A 24,447-nucleotide genomic window follows, 5' to 3' on the forward strand; every position below is an offset into this window, starting at 1 on the left:
TTGCTCTGTGTTTAACTTCAAGAATACAGATATGACAATCTTATGGTAGAAGATGTACGTTACCATGTCATTTCTTCATTGAGTTGATGTTATTTGCTGTTCTATAAAGGGACCACCAGGACCTCGTGGTGTAACTGGTCTCCCAGGCCCCGCTGGCAAGGATGTAAGTGAACATCTCGAGCACCTGCACTGTCCCTTACGACCCTCACGGTCCCTTACGACCCCAATGGCCCAATTCTACTCCTCATTTCCCTCTTCAGCATTGGAGAGAATTTATTTTGCATGACAGGACTTTGTATTTGCTTTGTCGAGATTGCCTATATGGTTGTGGGTTTTCACCCTTTGAATTAATCGATGATCTGCTTGGCGGCAACAAAATTAAATTCGAGCTTAATACTTGAAAACCAAAAGTAATCTCGACAAAAAAGATACCCAATCCAGAAGCGGACGGAGAGAGCTTTTTCCCGATCCTAAGCCAGGAAAACCACGGCTGAACAGAACACAGCCCAGAGCACAATAGCACTTCAATGTAGCTAAATAATTGCACACTTTTGTTTCACCCTGCACTGCTGTTTAGGGCAACCCCGGATCACGCGGAGCTCCTGGAAACCCAGGGTTACCCGGACGAGACGTAAGTTAGCCTTGCACTTAGTCTTAAATTTCACATTTGAAGTGCACAAGCTACGCATACAAGCGCACATTGCATCATTACAGTGTATAATAAGCCTTAGATTAAAAAAGTATTTGCGAAACGTGAATCGGCGAAAACAGTTTTAAATATTAGATTCGCATATAAACGTTATTGTTGTATCTTGACAGACACATTTTTGCTTAACAGATAACTTTACAATTGAAACCTGACACATGCCGCACTTTATTTATTGCACTTTCGGCAGTCGGCCACTGTCAAATGCTACTTGTTCTACAGTAATCTTTTATTTTTCTTTTTTTCGTTTCGTTTATTGACCAACTTTTATACCTATTTAAACTATTCAACTATTTAAATGATTTTCTATCTGTATGAGGAATATATATACTTAATAATGGTGGAACAGTGGCTAACAACCACTTTTTTGGCATAAGCGACATTTAGGTTCTGTCTTAAAATGACAAAAGGACACAGGTTTTAAATTGTGTACAATAAAATCATATTTATCAGTTAAATTCAATTTTTGTCCTAATACTTGGATCTGACGTTCACTTTCACGAAATATCGATCAACTCAAAGAAGGCGTTGTTTAACATGTTTTTGAATTTTTGTCATATTTAGGGTGAACCAGGCAAAGACGGCGAGTCAGGACCAAGAGGACTGCCCGGACCACCAGTAAGTGTTCGATAACTCCGCAGGTACCACAAATTAAAAAATCATAATTGTTTGAAATAAGTACTTTCGTCCATCACCCATGGCTTTGATCACTCTGACATGTTATACATGTACTGATAGCGTGTTTTTTGACTGACAAATAACATGTTTTATCACTAGGGAGCCAGAGGAGCCGCTGGCATTCCAGGACTTCCAGGCGCCAAAGGACATCGTGGTTTCCCCGGTGCCGCCGGAGCTAAGGGATCCCAGGGAGCAAGTGGCCCAAGCGGTCCTACAGGATCCCCAGGACAACAAGGAGAACAAGGCCCAGCTGGACCCCGCGGTGCCCCAGGAGAGAGAGGACGCAATGGACCCCAAGGACCTCAGGTAAGAAGCTGACGCCTTTGAGCACTTGTCGAACTTGGACCCATGCGATATGATTTCTCTGCACAAATTCTCCCATTATTCTGATTGTTTTGCTCGTAGCATTGTCGTGTTCAATCCAAAGCCACATAGCGTTTTTATATCCACTTCAAAAAAATTATTTGTTTTTCTTTTATATTGAACGGGAAAACAAAGTATTTTACTGCGACTGCAGTTTGTTCTACACATTTGCTGTAAAGTATATTACACGATTCCAAATTTAAATAAGTCTTTTTGGGGTGCGTCGGGCAGTTCAGTTATTTTAAAATCCTTTAACATCTCTTTGTCTAGGGTCTGAGAGGTATTGACGGACAGCCCGGTGCAGCTGGCCCACCAGGACCTGCCGGACCAACAGGATCACCAGGATTCCCCGGATCTCCAGGTGCTAAGGGCGACCGCGGTGCTGGCGGACCTAAGGGTAACCAAGGTCTTCAGGGACCACGTGGCATCCGTGGTGCCACCGGACCCCCAGGTGCAAATGGCAACCCCGTAAGTATTCTTCAACCTCATTCCAAAATGTACATCTATCATATCATATGACTGTGATATATTTTTATTCTAAAAACAAAGGCTCTTGACATATATTTTAGAAGGCATGTATAGGAGAATATACATAGATAACAAAGCCACGTACATTCAAATCTCGTTCAAACAAATGATGCCGCGACCAGCAAATTTTAAGTTACACATCCCAATGCCATTATCTCCATCTACAGGGCAAGGACGGTGCCCCAGGCAAGGATGGCGAGAAGGGCCCCCAGGGTGAGACCGGAGCCACAGGTTCCCCAGGCTTCCCAGGACCCCAGGGTCCCCCAGGACCAGTAGGCGGCCCCGGACCTGCTGGGGCCAAGGGAGAGACAGGTGCTCCCGGAACCCCAGGTTACAAGGGAGAGCCAGGACCCCAGGGAGCTGCCGGACCAGCAGGAGAACGTGGAGCCCAGGGAATGCCCGGCGAGCCAGGAAAGAGAGTAAGTCTAAGCTACGTTCAGAAGCGCGGCTTGTGCTGTCTCTATCAAAACCCTTACGATTTCGAGTCACACGTAGGCTATAATTGAGGGTGCGGTTTATGCAGAGTTATGTTGACGTCACCTCTTTTAATTTTTAAAGTTAACATCATTGTCTTCATGCACTAGTTTATATGTTTACATATTTGTCAGACGCCCTGTCTATTGTAAGAGTCAAAGTATAATATAATAAGTTCACTTAAAACAGAATTCCCCAACCATGAATGATACATTGAAAGATAATCTTCTGAAAATGCTAAAAACCATAATACATAATAACAAGGAATCCTCTACCTCCAGGGTGCACGCGGTACCCCAGGAAACAACGGACCCCCAGGACCCCAGGGAGATAGAGGTGGCCCAGGAGACCGCGGCCTCCCCGGACAAAGCGGACCAATGGGCCCCAAGGGTGCTGACGGAGACAAGGGTGCCACTGGTGAGCCAGGTGCCAAGGGACCCCAGGGAGACACCGGCCGCCCAGGACAACAGGGAGCCATGGGACCAAGAGTGAGTGAAATGTTGGATGAAATCCAGTGAATATTGTTCGATTTTATGACAGGCGTGCTTTGTACGCAGAAATTTTAATGCCGACACTCTTTGAATATTTGAAGCTATTTCCTGAATCTTTTGCTCAGTTGGGGTCAAGCTTTAGTAGAAATTTGTTTTGTGCATTCTTCATGGTTGTAATGGGTTAAGCTACATGTATGAAATCCATGGTCATTTGTTGACCTATACAACCGACTTTCTTCACTTTACTTCAGTTTGTGTGTCAGCCTTCCTGTGTAATTATTTCACGTCCGTACGTTCGACAGCCATGGCTTCCAGATATTTATGGTCTATTACCACCTCATTTCTTTATTTCAATATGAAATTGCCTTCGCGCATTGAAACAATATTAACATTGAACATGTTTAACTAAACGATAACAATATTGATGTTTACCAATATCATCGCTCATATCATCCTAGGGTATGCCAGGCGCACAGGGTAATGACGGACGCCCAGGACCAATCGGCCCCGCTGGCCCCCCAGGTCAGGATGGCAAACCCGGTGAGATTGGACCAGCTGGCCAACAGGGCCTGCCCGGACTTCAGGGACCCCCAGGAGAGAAAGGATTCCCCGTAAGTGGCACCAATATATGACTAAAACGTGTACAAATTCCTCACGCCGTAAGTTACACTAAATTATTACTTAATGGTCTTACTGTAGCCGTTATATCATGAATATGTGAAAAACGTATTTGACCCATTTCCTTTACCACGGTCAGATGGCAATGCTGCATTGTTTTGTCTCTTCCACTAGGGTGAGAATGGAAAGAACGGTGAGGTTGGACCAGCTGGCCCCACTGGCCCACAAGGTGACCCCGGCAAGGACGGCCAGACCGGACCTATCGGACCTCCAGGTCTACCAGTAAGTACATGCAGAACAGGTGCTTGTCGTGTGTAGAAAATAGTGTAATGGGGCTGAAAATGTAATTGCGACTGGAAAGTTACGTTTAATTAACGTATAATTATTTCTATCATTATAATAAGTAGTAGTATATACAAAGATGGCTTCTACTCATGAGGTCTGTGTGCATGTACCCGGTACATGCATTTGGGGGGTGGGGGGGGGGGGGGGGGAGTTGCTTCAAAAGGACACGTTATACCCTTCATCAACTGAACGCTAGCATTCCGAACCTTAACGATCTCCCTGCTTGTCTCCCTCCTTAGGGTGAGGCTGGAGATAGAGGAGAGCCCGGCAAGACTGGCGCCCCAGGATTCCAGGGACTCCCAGGTGCCCCAGGTAACCCAGGTGAGACAGGTAAACCAGGTGAACAAGGCGCCCCAGGAAACACCGGCAACCCAGGAGCTCCAGGTCCAAGAGTAAGTGATAGCATTATTTTGAAATTAGAGTTAAGATTTATAACTTACTATGTTAAATATACTGTGCAGAAGAAATAAACCTGTACATAAGTACATTTTCAAAATCCATGATACCTACATAACCCTGAAATAAAACGGAAAGGCGCAAAGTAGTACTTTATGTTAGCGTTTAATTGCATATACAAAAATTATTAGGTGCGTTTCAATCAGAAAACTGCAGGATATTAAGATGAGGTTGTATCCAGTTACAATCTGAAATGTCAGCACAGTGATATCCGTATGCAAGGCACACTGAGCCAAACTCTGAACTTGTTTTTCGTGAATAGGGTGAGCGCGGTATGCCAGGAGAGCGTGGCAATGCCGGCCCCGCTGGTCCTCCAGGCGCTCGTGGATCTCCAGGTGACCCAGGCTCTGATGGCAAACCAGGTGTGGACGGTAACCCCGGAGCCAAGGGAGAGAAGGGCGAACCAGGACTGGCGGTAAGTAGGGAGCTTAACCCTGCTGGTTGGACGAAATGATCGGTCCAGAATGCCAAATATCCGATGTGTTAAAAATGCAATACAAGAAATTTGGAAGGTGTTACTATGATAACAACAGAAGAACCACTATTGGTAAACCTTTTATTTATGTGTGTTCCTGTGTGTCTGTACATGTTTATGAGTACCACACATATGAGCTGCAATGATACATCAAAGGTGTGATCTGTGATAATTAAGCGACAAAAATGTAGACTTTTCAAAAAATAAATAAATAAATAAATAAATAAAAACCCGAAATTTTATCGAAATGTACACCCTATCTTGCAGGGACTTCCAGGAGAAACCGGACCAACAGGACCCGCCGGCCCCAAGGGAGCTGACGGCGCCCAGGGACAGCCCGGACTCCCAGGAGAGGCCGGCAAGGATGGAGAGAGGGTAAGACGCAGAGGTGCCACTGGCAACCAACACACGCACGGGTAGCTTTATCATTTTAAAGCTGTGGAAAAGCACCTGTGTTTGGCGGCGGTCAAAGATATGCACTGTGTGCGAATGGATTCTCCAGGAGAGCAATGAAGTGGGGACGACAGGCCTGGAAGACGAATAATTAATGTCAATATAAAATTATATCTGAAGTTAAATTAACTTTGTCTCAATCTGAGCGTAATATTGATATATACAGCAAAAAATATCAGGGGAAAATAGAAAAACAGAGAAAGTCGAAAATATTCATTATTTAACTGAAAGCAAAAGGTTAACACATTGTTTCCGTGTGTTCTATATGTATCTCTACGTCATCTGTCATGTTATGTGTCATGTGTAGGGTTTGCCAGGTGCCCAGGGTCTCATGGGTAACCAGGGACCAGCTGGACAAAAGGGAGACGCAGGTGATCCAGGCCCAGCAGGTGAAGTTGGTGCCCCAGGACTGCAGGGAGAGCGAGGTCTGGCCGGCCAACCAGGCCAGCAGGGTTTCCCAGGGCCACCGGTGAGTGCCTGCGCACTTCAGTAACCCACAATTTGCACAAATATTTCACCTGCACTTTTCTTTTTTTATTGGCCCCGTCTTTAGGGAGAACCGGGCCCACAGGGTCTCGCCGGCCCAGCTGGTGCTCCAGGCCCAAGAGGCGAGAACGGTAGTCCTGGACCAGCCGGTCAAGATGGTCGCCCCGGTAAAAATGGCGATCGAGGTCAGCAAGGATTCCCAGGGCAGCAAGGTCTTCCCGGACCGCCGGTAACCAAAAAGCCATGTGTCTTGTCTGTTTGCAGCTTGCCTTAGCTTGCGCCAGGGCGTCTATGTGACGTCATCCTGTAGATGTTACGTCATGTTGTATTTTGACGTCACATCAAGCGATGTGAGAGCCAGTTCCCGAATCTGTCAACATCGCTTCTGTGTCTTTGTTTAGTCTGTTCTTTGCTAAATCATGGCAATCTCTTTCAGATCCCAACAGCTAATCCAATGACAAACTTCTGGCGGCATGCTTTCAATCAATCAAATGCATTTAACTTTTTTCTTGTGTCTGTCTTTGGAACGACCAGCATCACTGTTAAGTGGTAGCTGCAGTAGATTATGAAAAATTGACTGATGGAATAATAATTAGTAGTAGTTGCAGTGTTTTGTGCACTTTGGTATCGGTAATAGCCTTTCTAGTGAGTGTGATTAATATGAAATAGAAATCGCTACTAAACTTCTCCTGTCATTATGTTATGCAAGCAGCCATCTTTTGCTATACATAATTGAAAAATATAATTCGCAGATTAGACCAAATAATTGGTGTATTTTGCCTTCAAGGCTGATTTATGCTAGACAGCCTCTACTGTCTGTAGTGTGTACGCGGCTTAGAGTAAGTCCTTGCTTAGAGTTAGTCTCGGCTTACGAGTTAGTCCTTGCTTAGAGTTAGTCTCTTGCTTGTATACACAGCAGTAGACATTTGTTCATCCTTCGCCTTTTACACAATCGTACATACCTCATTGGCAACTCATTGGATCAATGCAGAATAATATCAGAGAAAAAAAACATTGTACAATCTGCTGAGTCAGAGGTATTTGTTTCACAAGTATTAGCGAGTACCACTGTACCTGAAACACCACACCAAGACAAAACAGCACAAACGCTTCGTTTTTTTATGAAGGATGAACAACTTTATCCGCACCATGCACCACCCATCAGAAATGATATACTTGTTAACGCCGTGGTTTTAACATCGTAGGGTCCAGCTGGTCCACAGGGTCAGCGTGGTGAACAAGGTTCTCAGGGACTGAAGGGTGAACAGGGACAACAGGGTGACCGCGGAGAGCAAGGCCCAGCAGGTGCCCCAGTAAGTTGCAGTGTTTTCACTTTCATTCTCTATTGATACTTTCACTTTCAATCTCTATTGATACTTTCACTTTCAATCTCTATTGATCATAGCCACAGTACGTGACAATACTGTATGAAGTATCCGAAATGGATAATCGAAATATCGAACCTTTAGGGGCGGATATGTAACTGATGATTGAAGATTGGAAATAAATGCAATAATTCGTTTTAAAAATCTTATTTAGCGTGATGATATATCGACCCGTTTGGCTGTTTGCGAACACTCCAGTGTTCGCAGTTTTCCTCAGAATTCTCATGATTTTGATGTTTGGGTTACCAATCAAGCTGCTCATATTTTTACAATATTTACTAGGAACTTAACAAAATTAACTTACACGTCCTAAATTCAGATCTGTTTCAAGCCAAGCAGTAATATATAAACGGCTGGTGAACCAAACTATTCTCTAATTCACAGGGAAAGGACGGATTGCCCGGCCGCCCAGGAAGCCGTGGTGACACTGGTGCTCAAGGTGCCGTTGGTTTGCCAGGTGCCCCAGGCCGCCCAGGTGGCCCCGGTGTCCAGGGTGCTAGCGGACCCCCAGGACCACAGGGCGAGGTCGGCCTGCCAGGAGAGAAGGGAGAGCGCGGTGAAACTGGCCCACAAGGACGTGCTGGAGACCAAGGACCAATGGGACCACCAGGCCAGGAAGGTGACAAGGGACCAAAGGGTGACGACGGTGCCCCAGGTGTTGCTGGGCCCCCAGGAGCACAGGGATCTCAGGGAGACAGAGGCAGCCCAGGTATACCAGGAGGTAGAGGAGAGAGAGGACCACAAGGTGCCCCCGGCCCAGCTGGTGAACGCGGTGCTCAGGGCCAGGCAGGCAAAGATGGCTCTCCGGGTAACCAGGGTCTCCCAGGATCTCAGGGACCAGCCGGACCACCAGGAGCAACCGGAAATGAGGTTTGTTTTTCATGTATTATGTGTGTGTGTGTGTGTGTGTGCGCGTGCATTGTGTTGTTGCACCATAAAATTGGCTTCATGCCGTATTACGTCGAAGACCGATTCATACATGTATTTATCAGACATTAAATGTCGTTTGGCCTGCACTTTGTTGATTCTTCAGTCATTTGATTCTATGCGATTCTTTTCATAGGGTATGCCAGGAAAGGATGGTCTCCCAGGACCTGCAGGTCGTCAAGGCGAGAAGGGTCCACCAGGCCCCAGCGGCCCACCAGGCCCAAGCGGTCTCCCAGGACAACAGGTAACGTTGCATTGGAAACAAGATTAAACAAAATATTATATCTGATCCAGTGCTGTCCGTTTATTGAATGTAATATTAGGTTAACAGAGTGTATTCATCCATGGTTATTACGGTTTGCATTATTTTACGAAATACTTTGCGCTGGCAAACTGTATAAGACTTAGAAACAACTTTATGTTACATGTATGTAACTGCTATGTAATACAGTATATTACAATTTCAACCACCTGATGAAATACCACCAATTAAAAAACACGCGTTTAAACCAAAACTGTCAAACTTATTGTTACTGATACTGATTGTTGAGATGGTTTGGTATTTAGGGTAATGCAGGTCCTCCAGGTGCCGAAGGCAAGACAGGCGACCGTGGTGCACCGGTAAGACCAACAGGAACGCTACCAGTGTTCCTCTAGCACTGACGCACTGTGCACCTTTGCTGTTATTATTCCTCACTCAAGCACTTTTTGTTTTTCATGCCCAAGGGGCCGTCTGGCCCATGGGATCCCCAGGGACGACCATGTGGACGAGGGTGTAGGGTATAAGAGATGCACACGCACTGCACTATTTTCACGATCTTTTTGCACTTTTTTCTGTGTGATATTAGGGTCCACCTGGCCAACAAGGATCTCAAGGTCCATCAGGAGAAAGGGGTGAACGGGTATGATTGATTGTTTTGTTTGAATGTATGTGTTGCGTCCTACTTGGATAATAGATAACAAGGTGAAACTCTGTAAGCTCTGGATGAAAGTCACCTAAGTATTGCAAGCTTTCCTCGGCAACCACGGAATATTAAGTTGCGGTAGAAAGCCTATGGTGCTTTTGCAACTTATATCTAGAATTTACTAAGTTAAATCTTGTAAAGTACACTGCTTGGATAACGGAACTAACAACAGCCTTCTTGGAAAATGTTTGACTTAAAAACGGGACATCTTTCTACACAAAACCATGCCTTTGGTTTTGTAGTGCAGTTATATCTCATTCATATCTGCATTATTTTCATTTTGAAGAGTGTAGTTGACGGAGAAAATCTCATTTCTCGATTCTTTGCTGTCAAAAGTTTCGATGTTTCATATAAGGCACACAGTTAATATTTCTTGTAAAAAATAGGAAGTAGAGAATTTGAAATCGCATTCATGTCCATATCGGTACAAACTTGGACAAGCTTGTAATTCCTTCGATACAGGACAATATTCAGTTTTAAAGATCATAACGTTTTGAAGATTTAATGTACCATGTTGAATGGAGGGTAACACTGTAGGCCCCCCTATTGTCAGTTTAATAACTCATATGGAATACTACACTAAGTATAACGAATCCATCAAATCTTTACAAATATGAAGAACTCAAACCGCCAAATGTATCTTTCTAGAGGAATTTTCTTTACTTCCCCATAGTTCTGTTACATTGAATGTGTGCCTTATGTGTATTTAAATGACTTGTGTTACTTTCAATACTAATTAGTTAAACTAAAATACTCATACCTTGTATTTTTGTGATACTTAGATTAGCTATTTACTAACATATTAACGTAAAACATTCCACCAAAAAAATAAATATTAATTTGAGTATACACATAAAACGTCAACTGTTATCATTATTTAAGACATATTATTTCGCTTGTTTTGACCAGAATTAAGTAAAAGAACACATGCACAGTCCGAGATTAGTCTAGAGATACATATTAATTTGAAGATTACACGCACACACACACACATACACACACACACACACATGGATAATTTTCATCATAGCAAGTGACACGTCTTGCCGTCAATAACATCCTACACCTGTACTTGTAGGGTGAGCGTGGTCCAGTCGGTCCATCCGGGCCTTCAGGTCCTCCAGGAGCAACTGTAAGTATAAACTAGTTCTTTACTATTATATTCTTGACTCTTGTAAATAATTAACTTCGGAAAGTGTGCTGTTTCGTGTTTGGAAATTTCGTGTTTGTACCAGCTATTTCAAATAAAAGTTTGCCCAGGAATCGTGTTAGTTTCTTACATTACAAAATCCTGTATATGTAAAAAGTTGGAATGATCTACGAGTCGTGTATGAATACGAATATGGAATAATATTTGTTGGTACGGATAGATAAAATAGATTAATCTAAATACCTCAACATCACCTTTATGCTTCCAGGGCGCCCAAGGCCTTCAAGGTGTTAAGGGAGATCGTGGAGCCGATGGAAAGAAGGTATAATGATTCTCCCTTGTCCTTAAATTAAATAAACGGTTAACATAGTATATATCTGCTTTAAAAAAAGTACACCGACGATCACACCAAATCCTATACCGCCAAATTATAATATAGCCCAGATGGCCTGACAAAATATACGCCAATAAAATGTCAAAATCATAGCTCCAAACCTAACTGTTACTCTCGTTCCCCAGGGTGACAAGGGTTTCACCGGTCTCCCAGGTCTTCAGGGAAGTCCAGGCCCACAGGGTCCATCAGGAGAGATGGGTCCAGCTGGATCTAACGGAGCACCAGGACCAAGGGTAAGTGCCGGAAGTGCTTGAAGCACTCTGGGTAAAATTATTTGGTGGGTTTCAGACGGATCTGTTGTTTCGTAAACTCGTTGAACATTCTGATAGAAACTCGTAACTTATCGTGTGTCAAATGTTTGGTTTTTGAAGCAGGTAAAGCAAGATTTGAAGAAGACTCTGTTTAGGTTAAATAAAAACATAAAAATGATGTCAGATTTTGGTTTACTTTTTCTTTTTAAAGTGCCTTAGTTTAATAGAGAATGAAGTATTATTCATTTGCATGCAGTACGTTTGGTATCTTAACATAAAAAACGTACCCCAATCAACAGTAATTCAGACCTGTTTTTCGATTCATTCTTAAATTTGCTTTGTTTACGAGATAATGATAGAGACATATTTATAAACGCAATATTTGTATGATATAATTTTATTTTCTCTTATGACAAAGCAATAATAAAACCTTACTTTACAGCAAGACCAACATCAGGAAAAGGATGAATCTCCACAAAGGACCCACGAAGAACAATGCTTGTTTGTTTTATATTGATGAAAGATCAAAGGGACGAATTTCCGAAGTTTATTAAAAGCTTCAAGTAAATCAAGTTTAATGTAGAAAATTGTTAAATACTACACATGCAAAATGACTTGTTCAAATTGGTTTCAGGACGTTACACGTAGTTCCTTGAGGTGAAATGAAATGATCGATATCTCATCCATAATTTGTGTTTTTCTCAAAGGGTGAACGCGGTTATCCCGGTAAGATGGGTGCAACGGGACAAATGGGACAACCTGGTCCCCGTGGGCCTACCGTAAGTGACCTCAAGATGGCCTTAATGGCCAAGGGGTAGCCAGAAGGGCAATGGTTACCACCCATAACAATGACAACTTCAACATTACACACTAAGTTAAGGTACAAAGAAAGGTTGACGGAGACTGCCATTTCGTTCCAAGACCCACATTTTCTAAATAAATTTAGCCATTGGAATCTGTTTCGTGTACAAAATGGTTCCTAGGTTAGGAAAACTGAGACTCCTCCCTCAACCATTCTTTGTGCCATAACGGACACATTATATAAATGTTAAATGTCAGACTTTTCTGTACGTGTACAATTTTTATTGGTAAAAGGGCGAACGAGGAAGTCCAGGTAGACCAGGCAAAGATGGCTCCCAAGGGCCAATGGGTCCGCCGGGCCCGTCGGTAAGGAAATGGCTTGTAGCGTGAACCCAGGGTAGCTCTAAGTTGCCGGGAATGGGTGCGCATGCCCGCTGCACGTGATGGTGACTTTACTGTCACGTGTAGCTTTTTTATCTTGCTTTTCCCAAAGCTTGCTATACTTCTTCTTCTTTCAAATAAAAGGGTGAGCGCGGTCCAGCTGGTCCTCCCGGAAAGGACGGTGCGCAGGGCCCAATGGGTGCCCCAGGAATGAGGGTGAGCGACATCACTGCACTCTCGTCTCTACGGGATTTAACTCACCTTTTGTCAAATGAGATTTCATAAACCTCTAGTCACAATGAGAGTTATTGAACTTTTAGTCACAATGAGATTGAAATAAACTCTAGTCACATTGAGATCTAACGAGTTTCTTGGCACAATGGAATTTAATGAACCTCTCAGCACAATCAGTTTTACCTCACCACTTGTCTAATAAAATTCAATGAACCTTCTGGCACAATGCGACACTTCTCTTTCGGCACAATGTACTTTTTCCTAATTCAATTCACTTTGCAACTTAAAATGAAGTATTTAATTTATCCACTACACCTTAAATGTGTAAAAGATCATATTCACATTAACCTCGAAAATAAAGGCCATAGTTTCTCAAAACGGATAGACAGTATGGACATTTGGAATCAAAGTGGCCAAACTCGACAGCGGCACAGCACCCTTTATTTAACATTCTTATCTTACCTAACACTCGCATTTCTCTCTATCTCTCAGCGGATGTGTGAAACCAGGGAAGATGCATTTGCAATTCCCGAAAATGAAGAAAACCGCTTTTTTCTTTAAACAAAGCACTGCACCCTCCTAAGCACCAGCACGTCGACTGCAGGGGAATAATGACAGCTATGAGAAAATCACACGTGCTTGAAACAATTTGTTGTCTTGTTGTACGTCAGCACTGTGTACTTTTACATGCTGTCTATTATTACCCTAACGGTTGACACGGTAAGTATTGCAATGGTTCTAAAACTAGCTGCTGGACGTTTTGATAGCAGTACTTTTAGCACCATTCCGGGCACATTTGTCACCACTTATCAAAACACGGTTTCGGAAGGGTATGAACTTGTATGTCCTCCACTGACAGGGAAGCTTGAAAGGTGATAGTTTTGGAGAACCATCGATTTCCGAGTCTCATTTTGATCCAATCACATCGTCGCATGTTATTCATCACGTGATTCCTTGAGAAAATCATATTGACCAAGCACATCCCTATCAGTGGACCGCCTTACAGAGGCAGACCCTATCCAATACGAATTCATGTGTTACACATTACTTAAGTTGCACTTAACACGGTAAATCATCGCCTTGCCCATCTTATCTTTAACATTTGAAAAGATGCCACTGACAGTCACCGAGAACGGTTCAGACAGACGAGGATATCTCTTAGCTCAAAAGTTTGGCTCCATGGATAGAGATCCCGCCTCTCTCTTTCCGGGGGTTGTCTGTCACGTCACTTTCCAGTCTCTAAGTTTGGGTCTGATTGAAAAATTACTAAAATCGTGAGCTTGGCGACGATCCGCACACATATTCATCACCATGCAGCCATTTTGCTGCGGGGTTACAATGATGACGGTAGCGCACCACACACCTCTTTTAACTTTCAACCACATATTATTTTATTGTGCACTATTTGAATTCTTCGTTTATAAAATAGACTTTGTTATTAAAACAGAGTTAAAGATATCACTTTTTTTTGTGAAGTAAGAAGTTGTGTGCCTTGTATTTTGAAAAAACGTAATTTGCGCTTGGTTTCATCACTATTTCTGTAATCTAATTTAATTTAGGTTATATATTCATTCTTTTACTCCTTAACTTGACAGTTAAACTGCATCGCCTTGAAAATAAGTTCTCTTAGTAAATATACTTGGAATTGTTTTTCCTTATTTTTCTTTTCGAATATTTCAAAAATAACTCACATTATTGATTCCTTGTTCAGGGTCCAAGAGGTATGTCTGGAGATGACGGCAGACCAGTAAGTAGACATTTTGTTGTTCCTGTCATATTTAAATATATTACACATACGAAAGAAGTAGTAGCAATTCTCAAAAAAAAAATTACATTGCTTTCGATGTTTGTGCATTTCAACACATTGGATAAAGCTAGAGATAATCTTATCCTCGTACATGTGGTACGCGCCAATACTGCAGTTCTGAAGAGAAGTATTTCAATATATTTCCATCAACAGGTAAAACCATGGTACAAAATGTGAACGTGGCGCGATGCAGGCGTAAAGTGGATTTTTAAATAAAATTCCTTTTTAGATTCCAATCGTTTACATGCTTAATACATCTCTTTTGTTAATATCTTGTTTAGGGTCCACCCGGTCCACCAGGTCCTCCCGTAAGTAATTTTTTTATTAAATAAGTTTTGCTTTGAAAACTGAATGCATAAGTAAGTCACATATGAGTAATCACAGATTTATTATTGATTTATAAGCAAATAATGCTACTTAATATTATATATTTTTGACTTTTTCATTTGTTGTTTTCTCTTATTTTTTCAACGTTTAATGTACTTGCAGATTTGGAATTGTAATTCAAAGTTTTGGTGTTTATATTTTTTTGAAGGAAATTTTTAACAATGCATTTTATTTCAGACAGAAACGCATCCGTTCTTGTAACTTTTCATCTTATTTCATCTTTATTTATCTATTTAAATATTTTGATGGGCGTTTTGCCATAATGTTCCTGATTATAATAGTTATCTTGGTGTGAGTCAATCCATCATTTAAATGATATTTGATACAGCATTGCTTTATTCATTGATTAAGTCTTTATTTTGGGTAAATATGTTAAAAACTGTACATACTGTTAGCCAAAATTTAATTGGTAGAATCCTCCTTTCATAAAAAAATGCGATAAAAACTTGACCTCTGTTAACTGTAAACCATATATGAACACATAGGGACCCCCAGGCTCGGCTGCCGCCGAAAGACCAATATACCCACCATTTTTCAACAGGCCTAAAGGTCCAGATCCGTACCTTGTAAGTAACTGATTGGTCGGAACTCGGGCAGATTTTTAGCCAGACATACATGTGGCCAGCGCTGTGTATTGTCTGCGACAAGCTCGCCTGCTACCAGAGCTATATATATGTGACTGACAACGTGTTTGTGGTCTCCTGCAAACCGGCTATCAAAGATCACCAAGAAAGCTGAAATATGAAGACCGCTTTTAAAAATTGCTGATGGCTGTGGTTTCTGAAATCTGAAGTATTAATTTCATGTGTTTCTTCACTTTCTCACTTTTTCTGCTAATATTTTGCAAAAAAAAAAAATACTACCTAGATTTTTCGAGGAGCCCCTTGGTGATCTCATCATTGGTATCCGGATTGATGGGAGTTCCCAGTGTTTGTTTGTTTGTACAGTAAATAAGTTGTTTTGTGTTTCCTCACCACCTCCAGGGATCTCCCGGTCCAGCGGCCGCCTACACGGCGCCGTTCTTTGCCAGGCCCAAGGGCCCCGACCCTTACCTCGTAAGTACCCCGGCTGAAGGTGAACCAGGCATCCCCGCCTCATGGCGGCAAAATACGCTTCCATCTTATGCACTTGCAATGACCTATATTTATCTTTATGCGCGCGTTTGGTTTTTCTTTTTTTATTATTTATTTAAAGCCATATTTGGCTGCTGCTGCTGCGGTTCAGTTTCAGGGACGAAAACGTGAAGAAATATGGCGTTGTGCGCGTGAAACAAGCCCCCCCCCCCCCCCCCCACCACCACCAAACACACACACCGTTATATCTTGTTGTCCATATGAGTGACAATAGGGTAAATCCGACTAAATCTAGTGTATTATAAATAACAACTTTATCGACAACTATATGCAGGGTCAGTCGGGATCACCGGCCGCTGTAGACTCAGTGCTATTTTCCGCTCTGGCTCGAAGAGGATCTTCTAGTAAAGGACCTCTAGTGAGTAGTGACCGTATGATCACCGTGATTGCGATAAAACAGCATTGAAGATGACGGGCTGTTCACTTCCAATCTAAGTTTGCTTCATACCACAGTCACAGATGTTGATGTGATTGCAATTTCACTTGGTCTGTTTATGGGCGAGTCACACAATTTTGGTTTCTTTTATGTGTAAAACTGCGCATCATACCAGCGCATTACGGCTCTGCCTGGCAGCTATGAGCGCTGTTCACTCACTACTGCTTACACTAAGAACCACCGTTTGAATCCGTCACCAAGTACAGTATCGTCAAAAGTTATCGTTGCATCAAACTCAAACGCGGATTCACCGCGGTTGCAGTGCAATGATAAACCATGGCGATCTTGCAGAATGCACTATTCAGTCCATCAGGAGGAGAGGACACGACGACATTAAGAAGAGCCCCAGGCTTCACAGCCCACATTCACTTGAACCACAAAATGATTTGGCTGCATTCATGATTAATGATTGGCTTATATTTATTTTATTTCCTCACTCACGTGCTCAGGGTGCACCAGGCGCTGCCTCTAGTAATGATGGATTACTCATGTCTCTTATGGCGCGTCCCGCGTCTGGCGGAAAGGGTCAAGTCTACCTCGTGAGTAGAGAGGCGGTTTAAACCGCAGTAGGAATCCCCCTTCTGTCTCTCAACATCCCCTCCATATCGATATCAGCACCATTCTCCCCTCCTTCACTTACTATTGGAAGAAGAGAAAGAGAGCGATAGAACTCTCTGGATTAGACACCGCACCCTACCTACTGACGACCTTTTCCATCATTCCACACAAAGATCTAGTAAATCTTGAACTTGCAGCACATAACTGACACGTTGTTGTCCTTTGCACCCGATTCCTTCTGTGCACCAAGCAGTCGTTTTAAACCCCTTATCGTTATTTCGAGTCATGCACTTTCTGTCAAAACTTACCCCTCAATCGACCAAGGTTCACTGCACCACCTCATATGTCGGTTTGCACCTTACAGCAAAGAGTAACCAGTCCAATAGAAAGAGTATTGTTCTCGCACGCCCTCTGACTGGAAAAATTAACACTAGGAATCGCACTTTACTTGCCAAGACCAGAACACCTCACTCTCACAGTCGGGCAACTGGGAACCACCAATCTCAGAGTTCGGTACATGGTACTTGAAAGCACCAACGGCATACTCTCTGACACTGTAGTAGACGTACCAAACCAACACCCACTGAACTAGAAGAGCACTCGTGATTGATGATTTCTTACAAACTTTTACTTAGCAGCACAATATTGCAGCGTTCTCTGTGAACACGGCGCGTTCGCACAGTCAATTTTGGCATGGCGCACTTCAGTACTTTGATTGACTTACTTGAAATAACCTTACGTTGGGTGAATTTGATTGACCAAAGCTCAGTGTCAAATAATTCACATTATCAAAATGGCGTTTTAAAGGTTATTTCGAAGTTTTGCACTATTTTCTTTAGCGCGGCGTTGCACACCTTCACCGTTTTACCGTTTATATTGCACCTTCATTTACCAGGCCCACCTCACCAGCACCCTAGACCACACACCCCATCTGCACCTCCACTCCTTCACGCCCTGCATGTTTCAGTGTCTTGTTTTTTTTTTGTTTCTTTGATTATTTATTTGTTTGTGAGTGTAATTTGTTGTTTCTTTCCTTGGGTCTTCAGTCCTCTATTCTGTTGTTGTTTAATCCTACCCTGCATGTGTGTATATTGATTAAGTTTTGTTAGTACATCTAGATTTGCATTACCTCTGTTCTACTTTTATAACTTTATTTATTTATTTGCTGTTGTTTGTTCTGTTTTGTTTTGTTTAGTTTTCGTAGTTGCATGGTTTGTTATACACGTCAGTAGATAGAATTCCCTTCAGTTTTGTTTAAATTCAATTTTTCGCAGCACTCTTTTAAACGCAAATTCACCGTTTTAACAGAATATTTAACTTGCACTGGCAAATGTTCCTAGTTAACAAATGTTCTATTTGCATTTCATTTGAAATATTGCCTACATGTTATTATTCAAGATTAACACTACTGTCAGTAATTGTAGAATGAAACTGGGATAAGAAATTAAATGCTAAAATGTTCATATCAGGAACACTATTTACAATATTTCTGAAACGGAGAACCATTAAAATGTTACAATTTTTACAGATCATTATAATGTTGTAATTAATGGTAGTCCGTGAAACACCTTGCTTAATTATAATAATTTATGATAGTCCATGAAACACCTTGCTTAATTATAATAATTTATGAATTTTTCCCATCCGTAGAATGATGCTCCAGGAAAATTCTCAGGAGAGGTAAGTCGGAGTTCTGAAATCTGACCGCCTTTTAAATTGTAATCCTACAACATAATGTCCAACTAGCATCTGAAAGCGGCGTTAAAATGTTTTGGTTAATATTTAAGAAAGGAAAAAGAAGTAAATTAGGAAACAATATTTGGTCGAAGCGGCCATGGTCTAAAACAGTGCCTTAAAAGAAGTGACAACGCAATATTGGAATTGTCAAAAAGGTCCTAGATAATATCATGATATAGTTAACACACTGGTACGATCCTGGTTTGCTTCTTGCAGGAGAACGCTTTTGAGAGCCTCCAGTACCTCCAACAGGCCATCAACAAGATGAGGAAGCCAGACGGCACCAAGGAGAACCCCGCCAGAACCTGCAGAGATCTCGCTGCTGCCAACGACAAACTGGAGAGCGGTAAGTGGAGCCAAGATCTCTATCAAAAGTTCTGATTTAAGTTGTACAGATATTTTTTTTACTTTAATTCGACGTCAAATTAAAGATGAAAGTTTGAAACCATCGTGATAGGATGGGTCCTTGAGTTGGGAAGTGGAAGGTTTTGGAAACGTAAGCAAAGAATAGAAAATAGTCGTCAACGGCAATGCACGATGTCCTTATAAATGTATTGAATTGAACATACCCATTTATGTGTTGTAATTCCATTGCAGGCAAATACTGGGTGAACCCAGAAGGCGGCATCAGCTCTAGCCCCATTGAAGTATATTGTGACATGAAGACACGCGAGACCTGCATTTTCCCCAAGAGAGATGCAGTAAGCAGTTCAAAACTTTCCAGATTATTTTCCCTGGATTTTAGTATTTAATCTGTTCTATTAGTATTCGTAAACAACGTAATACGCCAAGAGCAAACGTAAATTGTTCAGCAGGATACTTTCGATTTTCAAGAGTATTGCACTTAAAAGATTAAATGTTTTCTCTTGCAATGAAACTGACATGAGTTGAGATATATTGATTATTATAATTATTATTACAGTTTGAGAAGAAGGAATGGATGACCGAAGAAGTCGACGAACACATTTGGTTTGGAGAGAACGTTGATGGTGGAGATAAAGTAAGCTTTTTGGTTTCACAGAGAAACTTCTGTTTAATGAACCTCGTTTTCCTTACAATTTATCGTCACCCAGTCAGTATGCCAAAATCTAGAAAAGCGTCAGATACCAAGTTGATGCTTTAGGTCTATTAAACACAAATCACACCATGTTCTTTTTTATCCCGTTAAACAGCCACAGCACTACAAATGTCTGTAACCCCCACCCCCAACCCGAAAACAAAAATCCACAACATCAGTGTCATCTAATCCGCCACCTGTTTTTCTTTCCAGTTCTACTACCAAACCGACAAGATCCAGATCAACTTCCTGCAGATTCTCAGCCACGCGGCCAGACAGACCATTACCTACCATTGCCGTAACTCTGTTGGTTATGCTGATGGAGAGGCCGCTCTCGATAAGGCCGTGAAGCTGTTCACTTACAACGAGCTTGAGCTGGAGGCAGACTCCGGCCCCAAGACAAGATACAACGTCAACGAGGACAGTTGCGGCGTAAGTACCAGTTTCTGTGATCCGAGTTCCTGGTCATTGCTCTGATGTATTTTGGTGTAAAAATGGAAGGGTTGTGATTTTAATGGCTGAGGTCTGCCTCTCTTCCTCTTCACACCTGTGCGATTGTAGATCTGTTCTTTTAATTTTAAGGTAAAAAAAATTTTTTTCTTGGGACGAGACACTACCTGGGGTTCAAATTATGCATTCACACGAAGTTATCAACCGTTTGTATAAAAGACAAGACCATGTAACCACTAGATTTCCTGTCCAACAAAGTTTTTTAATATCGGATGTTTCCTCCCAGAAAACTTAAAAATTTTATACTTATCAAACATGGGATAAGTTATAGTGTAACCTGCATTCAAGAAAATTAAATGAACAAAATTATACGCTCCGTTTTTTTCAATGGGATCACTGGTATTTATATGTATCATAATCTTTTTAATTCCTCTTTCCAGGAGAACACTGGCAAATGGGGCAAGACTGTCATCGCCATCGACACAGAGAAACCCCAGCGGCTGCCCATCATGGATATAGCTGTGAGGGACGTCGGCAGAGGAAAGGCTTTCGGGCTGGAAATCGGACAAGTCTGCTTCTCATAACCTATCTCTACAATCATGCATTTATAAGTTTTAGATGATGACGCCAACGATCGGAAAGACTTGAATCAATTGAAAAAATTTAAAAAAATAAAAGGAAAGAAAAGATGTAAACGAAAAACCTCCCATTTCGTGAGGGTCGGATATGTAATACTATGAAAAGTATGAGATATTGTAGAATTGTTCTTATTATTATTTTATGCTCGTTGTGTATGCCTAGCTCTATGCCAAGATGTAATTAAGTAATTTTGTTTCTGCCTGTTGATTCAAGGGACGCTGTTGTCATGGAAACAAGGCCCCTTGGGATCAGAACCCCAGCCACCTTACGGCCCCCTAAGGGTCTGCTGAGGTGGTGGGGAAAACCCAATTCCAAATCTCACACACGCTGTCTTTCCAAACTTGTACATTTCGTAACATTAGACTTACCATCTTAAGTAGACAGCGGCATTATTTAAAGGTATAGTGCTGTATAGATTTTGGTCTTAGGGGGCCTTTCAACTAGCATATGCGATTCCCTGAAACTTACTAGTATGCACTTCACAAAGAAAAAAAGACTAGAGACTTAAACTCATGTGTCAAGTGTAATGTGATATGGAGCTCCCTACTGCCACGACAGCTACATACTGCCATGACGTAGGCTGCGGGGGAGGCTAATCAGGTCACGTGTCCAGGGCCAGAGGTCGAGGTCAAATGGTGTCAAGGTCAATGAGTTAATATCCCACTGTGTAATTTTGTATAACGTAGCTGTAGATTGTTCCGTCTGTACGAAACCAGTTCTGTTTAAGATCAATTGAGGACATGAACACTATCAGTAAAGACTGCGAAATTAGCTGTGAACTGGCTCTAGAATGGCAAACGGGAGACAACTGGCTCGAGATATGTGATCTTGTGAGGCCTTGGCCTGCAGTTCTATGATGTAGATATGATAATAATGCATTTACAATATTATTTTTATTAACACTGCCCTGATTTCATAATGGTGCTGAATTTGTAAAGAGAATTGCTATGGGAACAGGCTACTTCCGGTGCCTGGTCTGCCTGCTGTATAATACAGTGGGGGTTTATGGAAGCATGATTGTAGTCGCATGTCATGCCACTGCAATAAAGATGAACTGGATCTGAAACTGGTGTTGTTTTTTATTCATTTCTTGTTGAGATTTTTCAACCCATTTATTGATAGCCGTTCACGAATCCACAAATTTCCGCAGTCCATCAAGCATAATATGAATTTGATTGAAAACTGGAAACGAGTTTAAATAACAGTTGAGTGAACACTTTATTCATAAATATCGGTTGATTACAAGTGGACAGAGCACCATTTTATGCATAGGCCACGGCCAACAATCTTTTTTTTTTTTTTTTTTTTTTTTTTTTTGACGCAGTTATTGCCCGACTTTTTGGAATATGTCACGTGTACATGTATATATCTGAATAAGCATACAGTCTCCACTAGGCCTGGCGGTGTGTTCCCTAAAGCTATTATAGATTTTTATCGGGAAACCACTGTAGCAGTATATAAAGCGTACATAAAAATCACAGTAAGGTACAACAGTAATAATCCATGTATAAACGAGTCCCAGCGATAAACAAAACATAGCCCCGGGCCCCATGTATCCTGCCCTCCAGTGTTGATAAATTCATGGTGAAATTTTTAATCTGAATAACACTAACGCGATTAATAAAGATAGAAAGAATCTGTTGTTTCATGAATATATTAAAACTAGATTTAAAACTAGACGACACCATGCCATTTGGCTCACCTTTCGAAATTGCGAACTTTAATGCAGTCGTTATATTGTAAACGTGGGTCATATCGTTACCATAAATAAGCTCTTTATTTGTGTCAAGTATGAATTTATAAATTTGTACGGCAATCTTCATCGTCTAACTTCATTCACTCGTAATCTCTGGACAAAATACATGTATATTGGAAGTGTCTTTTTTACACAGTTTGTGAAATGTTTATACAGTGTAGGCCTCCATGGATATATTGCGACATGTTCCATTCAGCTGAGGCAGATCGTGGCCTCTCCATAGGCGTGGGAGTCCTTAGTGAGACTAGGGGGTACGCTTCCAACCTCCCAACCCCAGACCCCTTTATCAATCACGCCAGCCATTAGCGCAAAACTCAGGAGGATAAAGACCCTTGTCCACTGATTTGAGCCAAATGTATACTTAATAAGTCATTAAAATGTTACATTAAACCCAAATAGTAATTGTATTTCGCTGGATGGTTCCCCCACCGTCTTGATAAATCTGCCTTCGGCATGTGCAACTCTTTCCTATAAAAAAGGAAACAATTCTCAGCGCTTTCCCATGCTTGGGGAGTCTCTAGTTGTGCAATCTCATCTGCAAGTAATTCTAGCACCTCCATTGCCGTTATTGTTCATAAATTCGCCGTTCATTTTTATCACTATACATAATATATGACTATATAAATCCCTGGCGTCTCTGTCACCTGTAGTGAAATGGGTTTCTAGCTCATTACCCTGTTATTTAGATGCAAAGTCGCACCGGTACTGTTGGCGGATGATACCAACGCTCGAACATTTCTTACCGCTGTTTTGTTGCCGGGAGAGACTGTCTCAACTATGGGCGAATTCACAACGGCGATCTTGACCAATGACACGTTAGTCGACTCCTCGAAAGTGACTTTCCGAATTTTTAGCCGTTTACTGAAGGGGTTAGCGCTGGTGTGTGAAAATAAATACAGGAGACCCACGATGACAACTATCAAGAGGAAGACGTGTATTTTGGCGCCCCTATAGGGTAGGCTCGGGACCCTGGTGCTGGTATATCGATAGTCTTCATTATAGTCCATTGCGCCTCGGTGACGGGAACAGTTCAATGCACCTGTGTCCCACGGGAACTGACACCACGCCCAAGTTACCCCTGTGGAAATGCTGAATAATAAATCCGATATTTATGACGCTATAGCTCCTGGAAAATGTTTGTTCATATAAAAGGCAAATGCAAGACCTGTGTTAGAATAATCCAGACCAATTTAGTGGATTTTTATGGAAATTCCTCGCTAATACAACTAACTATTATTCATTGTACCTGCTGCGCTATGTCCCTGTGTTGCTACCAGTACGTTACCACGTCTAAAAACGGACACCCTTGTGCAAAACCACGGTCCTCAAAAAGGAGCCGTTGCCTCTGTCACTTTAAACTGAAAACGTTTCTTTCAGGCAGAAGCATCAGCATCACTCTGCCGACATTGGCTTTTTGCTGTATATGATATGTATGTACTTATACCTTGTGAGTTCTATGCAGGTTTCATAAAATATTTATGTTCATATTGCACATCTTGTCACAGGTTGACAGTTACAGTTTGATGTCCTCCATGTATTTACTGCTCTACACTGTAGAATTACATGAAAATAGGACACAGTGGAAACTCGAGGACTGCGTATGCATACGTGACCCCTAACTGTGTAGGCCTATTACCCGAAGATTTTCAACATTATCTTATTACTGCCTCACTTCTCACTACTCCCACGCATATTCTTTTTTCAATTTTTCGATTTTGCTTTAATCTTTTTCTCTCTAACTTTTACCCTTCTTCCATCCCCCTTCTCTTTGCCCTCCATCTTATCCCTTTACTATTCTAGGCTACAGCCTCCTCTCTGCCTAACCTGCACTTTAACCTCCTTTTTGTTATCAGATGACTCTAAAATACACTGTAGTACACAAATTTTAAGCACTAGCCCCTGAATCAGATCGTCTCCAATGCCCGC

General features: G+C 41.9%; 1 protein-coding gene and 1 long non-coding RNA gene across 19 annotated transcripts in view; one reads left to right on the plus strand and one right to left on the minus strand.

The window, feature by feature from the left end:
* Positions 1–21,831, plus strand: part of LOC106168812 (uncharacterized) — a 37,610-nt gene extending 15,779 nt beyond the window's left edge. For 4 of the 18 annotated variants that reach the window (XM_087016984.1, XM_087016997.1, XM_087016998.1 and 1 more), the window contains 29 exons: positions 578–631; positions 1,271–1,324; positions 1,484–1,690; positions 2,018–2,215; positions 2,443–2,694; positions 3,031–3,237; positions 3,699–3,851; positions 4,033–4,140; positions 4,443–4,595; positions 4,922–5,074; positions 5,402–5,509; positions 6,141–6,302; positions 7,279–7,386; positions 7,843–8,328; positions 8,522–8,629; positions 9,234–9,287; positions 10,429–10,482; positions 10,769–10,822; positions 11,020–11,127; positions 11,853–11,924; positions 14,273–14,308; positions 14,650–14,676; positions 16,163–16,246; positions 18,533–18,562; positions 18,836–18,965; positions 19,217–19,320; positions 19,542–19,619; positions 19,890–20,108; positions 20,567–21,831. In XM_087016984.1, the coding sequence (XP_086873110.1) occupies positions 578–631; positions 1,271–1,324; positions 1,484–1,690; positions 2,018–2,215; positions 2,443–2,694; positions 3,031–3,237; positions 3,699–3,851; positions 4,033–4,140; positions 4,443–4,595; positions 4,922–5,074; positions 5,402–5,509; positions 6,141–6,302; positions 7,279–7,386; positions 7,843–8,328; positions 8,522–8,629; positions 9,234–9,287; positions 10,429–10,482; positions 10,769–10,822; positions 11,020–11,127; positions 11,853–11,924; positions 14,273–14,308; positions 14,650–14,676; positions 16,163–16,246; positions 18,533–18,562; positions 18,836–18,965; positions 19,217–19,320; positions 19,542–19,619; positions 19,890–20,108; positions 20,567–20,710 (3,705 nt within the window). In that variant the 3' untranslated portion in view covers positions 20,711–21,831. Of the gene's footprint in view, positions 1–109; positions 164–577; positions 632–1,270; positions 1,325–1,483; positions 1,691–2,017; positions 2,216–2,442; positions 2,695–3,030; positions 3,238–3,698; positions 3,852–4,032; positions 4,141–4,442; positions 4,596–4,921; positions 5,075–5,401; positions 5,510–5,894; positions 6,057–6,140; positions 6,303–7,278; positions 7,387–7,842; positions 8,329–8,521; positions 8,630–8,952; positions 9,007–9,233; positions 9,288–10,428; positions 10,483–10,768; positions 10,823–11,019; positions 11,128–11,852; positions 11,925–12,240; positions 12,313–12,471; positions 12,544–14,272; positions 14,309–14,649; positions 14,677–15,240; positions 15,322–15,738; positions 15,811–16,162; positions 16,247–16,773; positions 18,442–18,532; positions 18,563–18,835; positions 18,966–19,216; positions 19,321–19,541; positions 19,620–19,889; positions 20,109–20,566 lie in introns of those variants that run through there. The other 14 variants (XM_087016987.1, XM_087016985.1, XM_087016989.1 and 11 more) reach the window with 14 other exon arrangements.
* Positions 21,832–22,518: 687 nt separating this feature from the next.
* On the minus strand, positions 22,519–24,442 carry LOC147760870 (uncharacterized). Its single transcript, XR_015335408.1, has 2 exons — positions 23,768–24,442; positions 22,519–23,610 (listed from the first exon to the last, which is right to left on the minus strand). It is a non-coding gene; the product is annotated as an uncharacterized LOC147760870 (long non-coding RNA).
* Positions 24,443–24,447: the final 5 nt, after the last annotated feature.

The sequence above is a fragment of the Lingula anatina genome, chromosome 7, assembly GCF_051362555.1.
Source record: "Lingula anatina isolate TDL-2025a chromosome 7, LinAna3.0, whole genome shotgun sequence".
In the NCBI taxonomy this organism is placed as follows: Eukaryota; Metazoa; Brachiopoda; class Lingulata; order Lingulida; family Lingulidae; genus Lingula; species Lingula anatina.